This window comes from Macaca thibetana, chromosome 3, assembly GCF_024542745.1.
Source record: "Macaca thibetana thibetana isolate TM-01 chromosome 3, ASM2454274v1, whole genome shotgun sequence".
NCBI lineage: Eukaryota > Metazoa > Chordata > Mammalia > Primates > Cercopithecidae > Macaca > Macaca thibetana.
In genome coordinates, this window is record NC_065580.1 from 120,593,653 (window position 1) to 120,608,649 (window position 14,997).

Here is a 14,997-nt window from a genome sequence, read left to right on the forward strand (position 1 = left end):
GGCGTGCTGGGCCCCCAGGCGGTGTTCCCCCTTCCCTCCCCGGGTGTAGATTTCAGCTGTTGCTGCGGGACCTGACCAGTTCCGGAGGTGGCCGCGCCCCACTCACTGTCGCCTGCTTTCCACAGGGGACAAGGGCCTGTCCGACACGCCCTACGACAGCAGCGCCAGCTACGAGAAGGAGAACGAAATGATGAAGTCCCACGTGATGGACCAAGCCATCAACAACGCCATCAACTACCTGGGGGCCGAGTCCCTGCGCCCGCTGGTGCAGACGCCCCCGGGCGGCTCCGAGGTGGTCCCGGTCATCAGCCCCATGTACCAGCTGCACAAGCCGCTCGCGGAGGGCACCCCGCGCTCCAACCACTCGGCCCAGGACAGCGCCGTGGAGAACCTGCTGCTGCTCTCCAAGGCCAAGTTGGTGCCCTCGGAGCGCGAGGCGTCCCCGAGCAACAGCTGCCAAGACTCCACGGACACCGAGAGCAACAACGAGGAGCAGCGTAGCGGCCTCATCTACCTGACCAACCACATCGCCCCGCACGCGCGCAACGGGCTCTCGCTCAAGGAGGAGCACCGCGCCTACGACCTGCTGCGCGCCGCCTCCGAGAACTCGCAGGACGCTCTCCGCGTGGTCAGCACCAGCGGGGAGCAGATGAAGGTGTACAAGTGCGAACACTGCCGGGTGCTCTTCCTGGATCACGTCATGTACACCATCCACATGGGCTGCCACGGCTTCCGTGATCCTTTTGAGTGCAACATGTGCGGCTACCACAGCCAGGACCGGTACGAGTTCTCGTCGCACATAACGCGAGGGGAGCACCGCTTCCACATGAGCTAAAGTCCTCCCGACCCCCGCCCTACCCAGCCATCCCAGGAAAAGCACAAGGACTGCCGCCTTCTCGCTCCCGCCAGCAGCATAGACTGGACTGGACCAGATAATGTTGTGTTTGGATTTGTAGCTGTTTTTGTTTTTTGTTTGAGTTGATTGATTGGGGTTTGATTTGCTTTTAAAAAGATTTTTATTTTTAGAGGCAGGGCTGCATTGGGAGCATCCATAACTGCTACCTTCCTAGATGTTTCCCCAGACTGCTGGCTGAGAGTCCCTCACCTGTTGCTTCCTAGAATCCCCTTCTCCAAGCGATTAGTCTAAATTTTCGAAGAGAAATAGATAAAACACGGCACAGCCTGGGAAGGAACGTGCTCGTCCCTGTTCTAAGCACTGGGTTTGCGCACCAGGTGTCTTTTTCCAGTCCCCAGAAGCAGAGAGCACAGCCCCTGCCGTGTGGCTCTGCAGGTGAGCAGACAGGACAGGTGTGCCGCCACCCAAGTGCCAAGACAGCAGGGCCAACAACCTGTGCCCAGGCCAGTTTCAGGCCACATGCATCTAAGGCGGAGAGGCTACACTGTTGAGAGAAAATACTATTTTAAGTCATATTCTGCGTAGGAAAATGAGTTGTTTGGGGAAAGTTGTGTCTGTCAGACTGCCCTGGGTGGAGAGAGACGCTGGGCTAGAGCCTTTGGGATCCTCCTGGATTCGCTGGCTTTGCGGAGGCTGCTCAGATGGCCTGAGCCTCCGGAGGCTTGCTGCCCCGTAGGAGGAGCCTGTCTTCCCGTGGGCATATCTGGGGAGCCCTGTTCCCCGCTTTTTCACTCCCATGTGTTTAATGGCCCCCAAAGTCTGTCACTACAATTTAAACACCAGTCCCGAAGTTTGGATCTTAATTCTTTTTGAACCTCTCAAATGGCAACATTCCTCAGAAACCAAAGCTTTATTTCAAATCTCTTCCTTCCCTGGCTGGTTCCATCTAATACCAGAAACCTCTTTTCCTGAGGAAATCCAATCCTGGCCCTCATTTTAATTATGTACATCTGTTTGTAGCCACAAGCCTGAATTTCTCAGTGTTGGTAAGTTTCTTTACCTACCGTCACTGTATATTATTCTCGTTTTAAAACCCATAAAGGAGTGATTTAGAATGATCATTAATTTTCAGCTCAATGAAATACGTGAAGCCCAGCATCTCTGTTGCTAACACACTGAACTCATCTGTTTGAAACTAAGCTGTCAAACATGTTGAAGCTCTTTACTGTAAAGGCAAGCCACCATGTGTGTCTACACATACATAGGATGGCTGGCCCCGCGCCTGTAAGATATTGGAATGCACAGGGCAATCGAGGGACTGAGCCAGACCTTCGGAGAGTAATGCCACCAGATCCCCCAGAAAAGAGGAGGCAGGTGGCACTGCAGGTGAGAACCCTACCCGTCCATATTATGACATGGAGGCACTGAAGCCCAAGGAAGGTGTGTGGAGATTCTAATCCCAACCAGCAAGGGTCTCCTTCAAGATTAATGCTATCATTAAGGTCATTACTCTCAACCACCTGGGCAATGAAGAATATACCATTTCAAATATTTACAGTACTTGTCTTCACCAACACTGTCCCAAGATGAAATGAAGCAACAGAGAGGAAATTGTACATAAGCACCTCAGCATTTAATCCAAACAGGGGTTCTTAGTCTCAGCACTATGACATTTTGGGCTGAATACTTATTTGTTAGGCAGGAGCTCTCCTGTGCATTGTAGGATAATTAGCAGCATCCCTGGTCACTACCCAATAGACGCCAGTAGCACCCCAAATTGACAACCCAAACTCTCCAGACATCACCAACTGTCCCCTGTGAGGAGAAATCACTCTTGGTGGAGAACCACTGACCCAACTGAATTCTAAACCAATCAAAAGTCTGGGAAGCCCTCCCTGTCTCCCAAAAAAAAAAAAAGTAGAAAAGCACTTGAAGAATATTCTCAATATTCCCAGTCAGCAGTATCAAGCCTGACTTGTGTTCCTGTGGAATCATTATAAATTCTATAAATGAATTATTCCCCTTCAGTCTTCAAAAATATATTTCCTCATAAACATTTGAGTTTTGTTGAAAGGATGGAGTTTACAAAGATACCATTCTTGAGTCATGGATTTCTCTGCTCACAGAAGGGTGTGGCATTTGGAAACTGGAATAAACAAAATGGCCGCAACAATGCACTGAGTGAAGGAAGAGAGAGAGAGGAGCCAAGGGCTTTAGACAGTCCTCCTTCAATATGCAATTACAGAGAAAGATGCGCCTTATCCAAGTTAATATCTGTAAGGTGAGAGCCTTCTTAGAGTCAGTTTGTTGCAAATTTCACCTACTCTGTTCTTTTCCATCTATCCCCCTGAGTCAGTTGGTTGAAGGGAGTTATTTTTTCAAGTGGAATTCAAACAAAGCTCAAACCAGAACTGTAAATAGTGGTTGCAGGAATTCTTCTCTAAACTGCTTTGCCCTTTCCTCTCACTGCCTTTTATAGCCAATATAAATGTCTCTTTGCACACCTTTTGTTGTGGTTTTATATTGTAACACCATTTTTCTTTGAAACTATTGTATTTAAAGTAAGGTTTCATATTATGTCAGCAAGTAATTAACTTATGTTTAAAAGGTGACCATATCATGTACCAAAAGTTGCTGAAGTTTCTCTTCTAGCTGGTAAAGTAGGAGTTTGCATGACTTCACACTTTTTGTTGCGTAGTTTGTTCTGTTGTATGATGGCGTGTGTGTGTGTCTTGGGTACTACTGTGTACTACTGTGTGCCTAGATTCCATGCACTCTCATTGTGTTTGAAGTAAATATTGGAGACGGGACGGTAACTCATAACAGGTTGGCCTGTTGATTACAGCTAGTAATTGCTGTTTCTTGTTCCTCCCCCTCTCTGACACCCCAGCTTCCCAAGATGTGGAAAGCCTGGATCTCAGCTCCTTGCCCCATATTCCTTCTGTAATTTGTACCTAACGAGTGTGATTATCCTAATTCAAGAGTCACTAAAAATCATCACATTATCATTGCATATCAGCAAAGGGTAAAGTCCCAGCACCAGTTGCTTCACATACCAGCATGTTCCATTTCCAATTTAGAATTAGCCACATAATAAAATCTTAGAATCTTCCTTGAGAAAGAGCTGCCTGAGATGTAGGTTTGTTGTTATATGGTTCCCACCCCCCCAATTTTTGTGCTTTTTTCTTGTTTTGTTTTGTTTTGTTTTGACTGCACTGTGAGTTTTGTAGCGTCCTCTTCTTGCCAAAACAAACGCGAGATGAACTGGACTTACGTAGACAAATCATGACACCAGTGTATCCTTCCTTTCTTCAGTTCCAGCAATAATGAATGGTCAACTCTTTTAAAATCTAGATCTCTCTCATTCATTTCAATGTATTTTTACTTTAAGATGAACCAAAATTATTAGACTTATTTAAGATGTACAGGCATCAGAAAAAAGAAGCACATAATGCTTTTGGTGCAATGGCACTCACTGTGAACATGTGTAACCACATATTAATATGCAATATTGTTTCCAATACTTTCTAATACACTTTTTTATAATGTCGTGTGTGGTGATTGTTCAGGTCGAATCTGTTGTATCCAGTACAGCTTTAGGTCTTCAGCTGCCCTTCTGGCGAGTACATGCACAGGATTGTAAATGAGAAATGCAGTCATATTTCCAATCTGCCTCTATGATGATGTTAAATTATTGCTGTTTAGCTGTGAACAAGGGATGTACCACTGGAGGAATAGAGTATCCTTTTGTACACATTTTGAAATGCTTCTTCTGTAGTGATAGAACAAATAAATGCAACAAATACTCTGTCTGCCCTATCCCGTGAAGTCCACACTAGCATGAGAGAAGGCCCATCAGAGCAGGAATCTGCCGAGACTTCCTCCCAGTGAGATCCCAGTATGAGAGGGAGAAGAGATGGACCTCGGGACAGCTGCAATACCACTTGGGAACACATGTGGTATCTTAATGTGGCCGGCGCAGCACTTCAGTGCGACAGACCTCCCGTCTACAACAGTGCTGGACGTGGGCATTCTGGGCCCCAGTCTGGAGGGTGGGTGGAGATAGAGGGCAACAAGAGATACATTTCCAGTTCTCCACTGCAGCATGCTTCAGTCATTCTGTGAGTGACCGGACCCAGGGTGGTGGGAGCACAGAGGACAGAGTGACCACAGCGAGTACACCTTCAGCATAGGCAGTTTGCAGAGCCACATGCTATGCCAGGACTGAGCCAGTGATGGGAGGTTTGCCTGAGCTCTGCCACGGAATTGTACTACAACAGACTCTCTGTGGTGAAAATCCTTGTCCCTTTCGGATGACTAGCCAGACATCATTTGGGTTCAGATCTAGCAAATCAAGTGAGGTGACTACCTTTAATGTGGCACAACATCAGACCCAAACAAGATGAAATTCTAGTGACATAAACAGTGGATTGGGTTTCACATCCGGGCCTGGCACCACTACCCAAGAAGGACTTTTTAAAATATCTTTGCCAAGGCAGCATCTTTAGGAGAACTTTTCAGCCTCCTTAGGTTACCTCATTGAGGGATCATGTTGTATACATGTACATATACATATAATGATACATCTGTTTGCAAATTTGTCCAGTCATTTTCATAGCTACACCCTGCACATTTCCAGTGATCATGGTGCAAAAAATAATAATAATAAAGAATACCTACAGTTAGTTAAAAATAACCTGGACTCAAACTAAGAGGAAAAAGTAATTCAGAAGGGTGAGAGGTAGGACAAGAGGGTGAGAAATATGTTGATGTATATTTTTGTAAAACTGTATGGTACAGCCTAGCAGCTCAATGCCTTAGGAAGCTAGACCAGCAATGTAGTGACATAAAAGAGAGGTTCCAAAACTCTTTTAGGAGCCATGGGGAGGATGACAGCCTTCATTTCTTGGTTTTCAGTACCTTGTCTTTTACAAAGTCATAAGAATTATCCTCAACATAGCCTTTGACGCTGTAAATCTTGAGTATTCATTTACCTTCTTCTGATCTCCTGGAAACAGCTGCCTGCCTGCACTTCTCTTCCCGAGGAGTGGGGTAAATTTAAAAGTCAAGCTATAGTTTGGATGTTAGTATAGAACTTTGGAATTGGGAATTAAAAATCAGGACTGGGGACTGGGAGACCAAAAATTCCTGATCCCATTTCTGATGGATTTGTCACAAATTTTCTGTCAAAATAAAATGTCTTGGAGGTTATGACTCCTTGGTGAAACCTTCTCACATTCTCATTGGAAGCACGTGGGTTCTCAAGGAACAGAATCCCTTTGGCTGTTTCCAAAACTCATGTCTTTTCTTTTATGGCCTCACAACTCCAACACAGGGCCGGGCACAAAAGAGACACTCAAGGGATTGATTGAGCAATTGGTAAAAGACCCGGAGGAAGTTCTCAGACAACCAAAGCAGAAACTCCACATTCCTCCAAAGCCCAGGACATCTTTCTGAAAACTTCTGGCCTTTTCTTTGCACCAGAACCCAGAACAGGCTGGCACAGGGTTGCTGTGCGGAGCTGAAGTCAAAATGTTGCTGTTGCCTGCACAGATCTGTCTTCTCTGACTTCTTGCAAATCATCCGCCCCTAACTTCCTCTAAGAAGGCAGAAAGGGATTCCCCGTGGCTCTTAGAATAGCAACCCTGCCCTCAGCATCCTAGGCTCCCACCAGCTTTTCCTGCCATTAAACAGGCTTTAACAAAACCAACCCCCGGTTTTGAGCTGCCATGAGACTCCCTCACTGACTCCAGCCTTGCCCAGGCTCCAGTGCCTCCAAAGATCTCCCAGGACTTTATTTCCCAAATGCAGCTTGTAATCACCCAAGTGGCTGTTAAAAATGCAGCTTTCAGAGCCTCCTCCTGAACATTCTGGAGCTGGAGGTCTGGACACAGCCCACCCTCGAGGTGTGGGACCAGTCCCCAAGTCGTGCTAAGCAGACTCCCAATCCATTCCTCCTTGAGACAGTTACAGCCTTGCCTCTCTTCCTGGGCCCAAACCCATTTTTGGAATGGAGAGACGGAACCAATAATAGTCTCTTTTTTTTTTTTTCCTCTTGAGTTTGAAACAACCCAGATATTATAGATAAAAGAATCAAGAAGTGGGAAACCAAAAAACTAGCTTTCTTACTCATAAACCGAGTTGAGAGGACACAGCTTCACAGTGTGACCCCAGCGGGCATTACACTCATCCTGCATTAGACAGACTTGCCTACCCGGCCACAGGTAGCAATTAAGCTCAGGAGGCCCCAGCAAAGGCTGAGCACCTGCCCTGCAGGACGGGGAGAGGGTACCAGAACCTACACCCTGTAGGCAGCAGACCCCCATGGAGCAAGAGGAAGCGCACTCGGTTCCTACATCCAGACTCAAGTCCAGGCCACTCCTTTCCTCCTGGGGTCCAGCAAAGGGCTTTACCAGAGTCCATCCACATGGAAACAGGGGTGAGAAAATTGAGTCCACAGCCATCCCTGCATCACTCCCTGGATCTCAGCCTGTTTCCCCTAATGGAGAAGCCAAGCCTGTTCACCTGGCCCTCCGTGGCCCACTAAGATGGAAGGCCATGCCCCAGCTGCCACTGGTGTCCACAATGACCCTCAGTGTCACACAGTCTCTCTCCCTGTCCGTCCTTCAATGGGAGCCTCCTAAAGGCCTCCTTACCTCCTGAGTCTCCTTACTCCTACCCAGACTTTTGACTTCTCAATAGTGATTGTGTTAAAGCAGGAACCTGATCAATCACTGACCCTACCCTGCACACAGATCTCCCCTGGTTTCCTGCTACTCCAAAGCCAAGTGCCATTTCCTCAGCCAGGAGCACAAGGTGGCCCTGCCTTAGAGGTATCCCTCTGGGCATGTTGAGATGTACATAAGGCATGGTGGTTAGGAACGGGACTCTGGAGCCACCAAGCCTGGGTGTGAATATCTGCTCTGTACATTAAGGCTGTGTGATATTGGACACATGGCCTAACCTCTCTGAGCCCCAGTTTTCTCCTCACTGAAAGCCTGGAGGGTTATAGTGAGGATTAAATCCTCAGTGTCTGTGGAGCACTGGGGTCAATGCTGCAGGAGTGGCTGTTCAGCCTTTCCTGCCTCACCCGGCATTTGTATAGCACCTTCTAGCCCCCTTATCTCATTCCAGCTGCATGACAGCCAAGTGAGACAGGAACACAACCACATCCCCCTTAGAGATCAGACAATTGTGTCTGGGAAGCAACAAACCTCCTTCTCAGCCATCACCATGCTGGGCATGTTCTGCATGAGCCTGGGGAAGACGATATGTGCCCCGCTGTAAAGTGAAAGAACTGCGTCTCAGGGCTCCACAGAGCACCCAGAGTCCAGTGCAGCAGAGGCAGAATGGTCCCAGGCCCCTTGGGCCCATTCTTCTCCTGGCTCCCATTCCATCTCGGCAGTGCTTCCTCCAGGGAGGATGTGGGATTGGATACACAGGAATGACAGGGTTTGGCAATCCCATCGCTTCTGAATTCCAGGGCGGGGAGGAGAAAGACGCAGGTGAAAACCTGCTTTCAGAGGATTTTCCCTTGGCTGCCTCCTCAACCAAACTCACCCACAAATTGCACATCAAGTTTCCCAGCCTCCACCTTGGGGAGCAGGCTCTTTCACTTCAGAGAATTCAGAGGCGTCTCGAGGGGCATATGCCAGGGCAGGCACAGAGCGAGGAGGTGGGGTTGGGGGTTGTGGACAGCTCTGGTCCCCTCCAGCCCCACAGAGCATGCAAGGCGGCTGACACTGCTGGAGAGCTGGTCCCTGAAAGGATGGAGAATGCATGAATCTGAACTAGAAACAGAAGGGCAGGAGGAGCAGGAAAAGAAATGAGGGCCAAACAGAGTCTGAGCAATGAAGGGATATTTCAGAGCGCTGGAAACACAAGCTAAGCTAAGCAGCAGGGGACTGGGAGAGCTCTGCAAAATATCAGGGAGCCTAGAGGTATCTAGTCAAAGATGAGTGCAATTGCAACCAACAAACTCAAGACCAAGGATAAGAGCAGGGGCATTTCCCCAATTACACAGTGCCCCTGCCCCCAACACACAATGACACATTTGACTTTTGACTTCATTCTGCTCTCTCCGCACTGCATCTTATCCCTAGCTCTTCTCAATCTTAAGATCCTTCATTGATTTGTTGAATAACTTGAGCTGCAAAGGGGAGACTGGGAAGCTGGAAATAAAGTAAATCAATTTCTCATTGATAAAAGAGATATTCCTGACATCACATAATGACTTGACCCACTCACATCACATCGCTCCTGAGCCTTCGATGCCTGGCTATGTGCTGGGATCAAGGCTCACAGCATCACAGGGGTTGGGGACTGTAACCACCTGCTTGTGCCATGTGTACTCCCTGTCTGTCTCTACGAATGCCATTGTCACCTCCAGTTCTGCAGATGAGGACTTTGAAGCTTGGAAAAGCTGAGTAACCTGCCTGGGGTCACACAGCTGGAAAGTACTAGGACCAGCACTTGCCCCTGGGCACCTGGCTCCTGTACCTGCACTCCAGAAAGCACAGGGAGAAATGACCCAGCACAAAGGTGATTAAAAAACAAGGTGCAATGAAAAGCGCTCTAAAGTGACAAAGTTCTGTAAAAGCCGAGTGGAAGGAAACATCACTTCTCACTTGAGGATTACAGAAGGCTTCCTGGAAGAGATCTTGTCTGATCCCAGCTTTTCAGAATGATTGGGATTGTGACATTGGAAGCAGCAGGTTGGGGGTATAAGAAGAAGGGCATTCAAAACAGAACAAACATGAATGAAGTCTGTTGTATGTCAGAACCAGAGGTCCAATAGCAGTAGCCCCGTTTGTCTGGAAAAGAGTACTCAAGGAGAAAAAAAATGGGAGATAAATTGAGAAATGTAGATTGAGGATGGACAGGAGGAGTTTGAACAGGTGAATAGGGAGGCATCCAGGAGCCTTAGCAGGTGAGGAGGAGGGGGTGATGCAATGGGAACTCTGGAGACGGGGAAGGGGGCCATGCCATCCAGGCAGAAGAGAGGCTTTGCCCACAGCAGGGGTGCTGACACTAGCCAGCAGAAGTCAGGAGAGGAGAGGAGAGAAGCAGAGAAGAGAGGACTGAACTCTGCCACTAGGACGCAGGCTCCATGAGCAGGGATTTTTTTTTTTTTTTTTTTTTCATTTATTTAATGCCATATCCTCCATGTCAAAAAGAGTACCTGGAACATATTAGATGCTCAATAAATATTTGTTGCATACGATTGATTTAAGATAATTAAATCTATTGTGCTTTGAAGAGAGGTGAGGAGGTGAAACCCAGTCTCAGAGCCTATATGAGCCATTACTGAGAAAAAGGAAAATGGGCAGAGGATTTAAGGAGGGGAACTTGGCTTTGTGTAAGCACAGGTGGGACAGCTGGGTCCCCATGGATGGTCAATGCATTTGGGAGTCATGAGGCGTAGGCTACTGTAATGGGGGCTGTGACAGGTACATGTCACCTTAGGAAAGAGGTGGAGGGTAGGGGACGACTCTGGGGAGCATGGGGAGAGGAGAAGCAGGAGGAATTAGGCAAAGGAAATAAGAGGGTCTATTCCAGATAGGAAAGCCTGCTGGGGACAGCATCTCAGATTTGTTTTTTTAATTCAAAAAAGGAGGCCCATAACTAGGTTCAATAAAGCAAATGGAATAAGGAAGGGGGCAGAGATGAGACCACTGGGCCAGGTATTTAGGATGCTGGCAATGACCTTCAAGTGGTGGGTGGCAGTGGACTGCAAGGGTGGGCAGAGGTGGGCTCTGGAGAGCAGCTGGCACTGGCAGAGAAGACAGGAGCCTGCAATGCAGCCCAGGCCTCACGGAGGCCGATGCTTTGGAAAGGCCAAGTTCTTGGCCGCACTTTTCTAAGGAGAAAGGTAAGCGCTTCATGGGGATGCTCCCTTGCTTTTTCTGCTTTTTGACGTGGCCAAGACAGAAAGAAGGTGGACATCCCTTGAACTCTGTCTCCTGTCCATGTCTGGGATCTGGGCTGCTCAAGGCAGGCTGCATCACCTTCCAGCTCCAGGAGTGGCCAGGCAGGTCCTGGAGCAGCAGCCTGGCCCCTGTCCACGTCCCCTCCTCCCTGGCAGCAGGCCCTGGGCCTGGGCTGAGCAGATGGGCCCTGGTGACTCGGTGAATCGGAACCATGGGAAGCAGATGCACCCGCCATGGGTCCCCGGGCACAACTGGAACCTGTTGGGGGAGGGAATTTGCATAATAAGGATAATTTGGTACCAAAACTGTCCCCTGAAGTGAACTGCATGGATCTCGATACAGTTAACAAATTTCACTTCTTCTTTCCCATGTTTTGTCAAACCAACTAGTTGTGACGTTGAGTGTGTGAATTGTCCCAATGTTTCTGTTTCTCTGCCCATGAGTCAGCCCGGGCCTCTCTCTCCGCTTTGCTACCCCCTGGGCCCAAGGAGGTGCCATGCACACGCGTGTGGGCCTCTCCCGAACAAGGCCACGCTAAGACCTCTCTCTGTGGTTGCGACCACGTGTGATCCCAGGTTCCCAGAAGGCCTCGGTGGCTGCGGCCTCCTCTCCACCACCGTCTCACGGTGCTGTTCCTCCCCAGGCACCTGCACGAGCTTCCTCATTGTCATCCTCCCTCCAGCTTCCTGTGGGTAGAGGGTGGGCCGGGCCCCACAGTAAGAAGGGTGCGCAGTTTCAGGGTCCCTCAATTCGATTCCCCTTTCAGGGACCTCCTCCCTCTGGGCACTGCCCTGATCCCCACCCTCAGTGGGCACTGCCCCTTGCAAAACCTTCTGTAAATCCCCTCTGCCCACACCCACTTCCCACCTCTGTGAGCACCATGATTCCTTTTTTAAGTTGGTCTCATACCACCCCATGGGAGAACAGTTGTGTGCTTACATGCACTGATGGGAAATTAAAGCCGACATGCATGGAGGCAGGGACCCTGAGAGCTGCGGGAAGCTGGTCAGCTGGTCTCCGGGTAAGATCTCATCTCCAGGAAGGCATCCGGTCTCAGTGAGATGTGACCCCAAATGATCCCTCCAGCCTCCTCCCAACCTCCAACCTCCAAATCACACCCAGTTCCCAGGTTTCCTTGCATCACAGGGCCCTGCTGGTCCTGGGAAGTCTTGCCATGCTTGGCTGCCTGCTGAGTTCTTCTGGGACAAGGCAGAACTTCCTGCACCTAATGTTTTGAGTTTTCTGAAGACCTGATCTCTGAGTTCCTCAAGCCCTCATGTCAGCTGTCTTAGGGCTGTCACCCCGCAATGTATGGGATGTCCACCTCCTCCACTGGACTGTGAGCCTGTGGAGGGCAGAGGCTGGTCTCACACATCCCGAGCCTCCAATAACAACAGAGAGAAGCTTCTGCTGGAGATTCCATCCCAGAGTCCTGGACTCCCTGAGGTCTTATCTTGCCCCAGGCAATGATGTGGGCCTGAGGCCCATGACTTTCCCTTTGAAGCCCTGGCCATCTTTCTACTTGCTCCACAGCCAACATCAACTGCCCCCCCCCCAACTCCCAGAGAAAGGGCCAGACGCAATAGGATGCTGACCCCTGGACTCCCTGGGTGCTCCAGGAGGGTCCTCTCCTCATCTTAGCATTCAGGCCCTTCTTTTGGACAAGGAACTCCTCCAGGGGACAGGCAGAGCCTCTAGCCCTGGGATGAATGGGCTGAATCTAGAGAAGGGCTGCGGGGCAGGGAAGGCCGGAAGAGCCCCCTTTGGGCACAGAGGAGTTCAGCCGTGCAGCAGTCTGCGTGGGGGAGAGGGGATTTCCCTCAAGAAGGCTTCTGGGGCTTTTTATTTTCCAATGTAAACATGCTTTTAGCCCTATGAACGTGTGTTTGTGTTAACACTCATTCAAGTGCCGCCCTATATACATAGTTCTGTCCTGTCCCACCAGCGTTGACCAGGCCTGCCCTTGTCATCCCAGGACCAGCAGCCAGGGTCAGAAATACGAGAATGTAAGGCCACCGCCCTGGAGGAGCCGCGGGTGAAATGGGCAACCGTCAGGCAACAGTGTCCACAGACAAGCTCTGTGCTGCCGACACAGACACCCAGAACCCAAAGGTACTCAGGACCCGTGGGACCAAGTGCACCTCAGCTGAATCTTGAAAAAGAGAAGGCGGAGAGGGGACAAACTGAATTATACAAAATACTCAAAGCCAAGGAAGGCAAGAAGAGTGGAAGACAAACACAAAACAAAACAAAAAGGCCCACAAATAGAATAGAGAACAGTTACAAATGTAATCAATATGAATCCAAATGTACCCATAATCTCTTTAAACATCAATAGTCTAAGGACAGCAATTGAAAGATAAAGTTTCAGTGGATCCAAAGATGTGACCCAACTACATGTTGTCTATAAGAAATCCTATTTCATGCCTATAATGCCAGCACTTTGGGAGGCTGAGGCAGGTGGATCACGAGGTCAGGAGTTCAAGACCAGCCTGACCAACATGGTGAAACCCCGTCTCTACTAAAAATACAAAAATTAGCCAGACATGGTGGCATGCGCCTGTAATCCCAGCTACTCAGGAGGCTGAGGCAGGAGTATCGCTTGAACCCGGAAGGTGGAGTTTGCAGTGAGCTGAGATCATACCACTGCACTCCAGCCTGGACGACAGAGCGAGACTCCATCTCAAAAAGAAAAAAAAAAAGGAAATCCAGTTTAAGTATAAAGACACATATGGATTAAAAGTAAAGAAATTAAGGAAAAAATACCATAGTTACACTATCAAAAGAAAGCAGGAGTAGCTATACTGATTGATTTCAGACATAGCAGAGTCACAGCAAACAAAGGCATCAGGGTAAATGGGGGCATTCCATAATGACACAGGGGTCAATTTTCTAACAAGATGTAACAATCCTTAACATGTACACTCCTAACAACAGAGCACCAGCATACATGAGGCAAAAGCAGAGAGAACCGCACAGAAATCAATGAACCCACTCCTAGAGCTGGAGACTCCAACATTCTCCATCCGAAACGGACAGATCCAGCAGGCAGAAAATCAGTAAGGACGCAGTTGAACTGAAAGACAGGAGTTACTTGGGCAAAGAAAGGCAGCAGACGGTTTCAGGCAGCAGGGGCAGCGTGAATGTGGTACAGAGGCCTGGACATGGAATAGTGTTGAAGGAAAGCCAAGCCATGCAGCTGGGCTGGAGGAGTGTCCTGGGGGCTGGGGAGTGCTAGAAGCCTGGAGAGAAGGGGTCCACCACTCCACCAAAGAAGTGCCCTCTGAGGGTTGGGGAAGGGAGCAAGAGCTGAGCCCCTGTCCTGACCTTGGAGCTGCAGGGCTGTCATGAATGCATAGGCCCCCTGAGGAAGGGCGGAGAGGGGTGTGAGCACCAATTTCAGGTAGTGAAACTAAGGCCAAGGAAGCAGAGAGCCGTTTTCAAGGTCATAGGGAGTCACCCTCAAGCCACATTTCCTAAAGCCCATTATACATAATACAAAAAAGGAGAATGGGGCAAACGATTTGGGAAAAGCCACACACTCTTCCCTCTTTTGGAGATCCACAAGGTACCTTAGCATTTGAAATGCCCTGGGCAGAATAGAAGATGGTTTATTTAATCCAGCTTTCCACAAATAACAGTTAACCTAAAACTTCCCCACCTCCCTCCCCTCTTCAGCATTACCATTAATATGCATGTCACTGTAGGAAGGGAAACACTTTAGAAAATGGGGTCCTAGAGGGAACACTGAGAGCCAGGGTGGGACCACAGCCCGCCTGTCCCTGGCTCTTCCCTGGCCTGGCCATGTTCCTGGCCTGCTGCCCTCAGGTTGCTAATGCCCCCAGCACTGCCGTTCCCTTCATTCCCTGCGGTACCAGGCCCTGGATCATGGATGAAGGCACAGGCTTGGCTCACACTGACTTGGTCATGGTTACACCGTCCCAGGGTGAAGCACAGTGGCCCGGAGCCTGCTCCAAGGTCATCACGTGAGCTGTCCCCTGACTTCTGGAAATTAGCCTTGCCCTAAGAGTGGAACTGGCTTGGTGGGAGCCTCTATCTGCTGCTGGGGGATTTCAGCGCTGAGGCCGTAAGGGATGGAGGGGGTGCCTAAGGCCCTTTCTCCCTAGAGCAGGAAGCAGAGCGGCAGGACTATCTGCCTCCTCAGCTTGCATCTCTACATTGAAATTCAGGACCTGACATGGGGCCTGGATA

General features: G+C 49.3%; 1 protein-coding gene across 21 annotated transcripts in view; it reads left to right on the forward strand.

Moving 5' to 3' along the window:
- The window catches only part of IKZF1 (IKAROS family zinc finger 1), a 101,993-nt gene extending 95,910 nt beyond the window's left edge, over window positions 1-6,083 (forward strand). For all 21 annotated transcript variants that reach the window (XM_050785584.1, XM_050785597.1, XM_050785600.1 and 18 more), the window contains one exon: window positions 126-6,083. In XM_050785584.1, coding sequence (XP_050641541.1) covers window positions 126-835 — 710 coding nt within the window. In that variant the 3' untranslated portion in view covers window positions 836-6,083. The remainder of the gene's footprint in view (window positions 1-125) is intronic.
- Window positions 6,084-14,997: the final 8,914 nt, after the last annotated feature.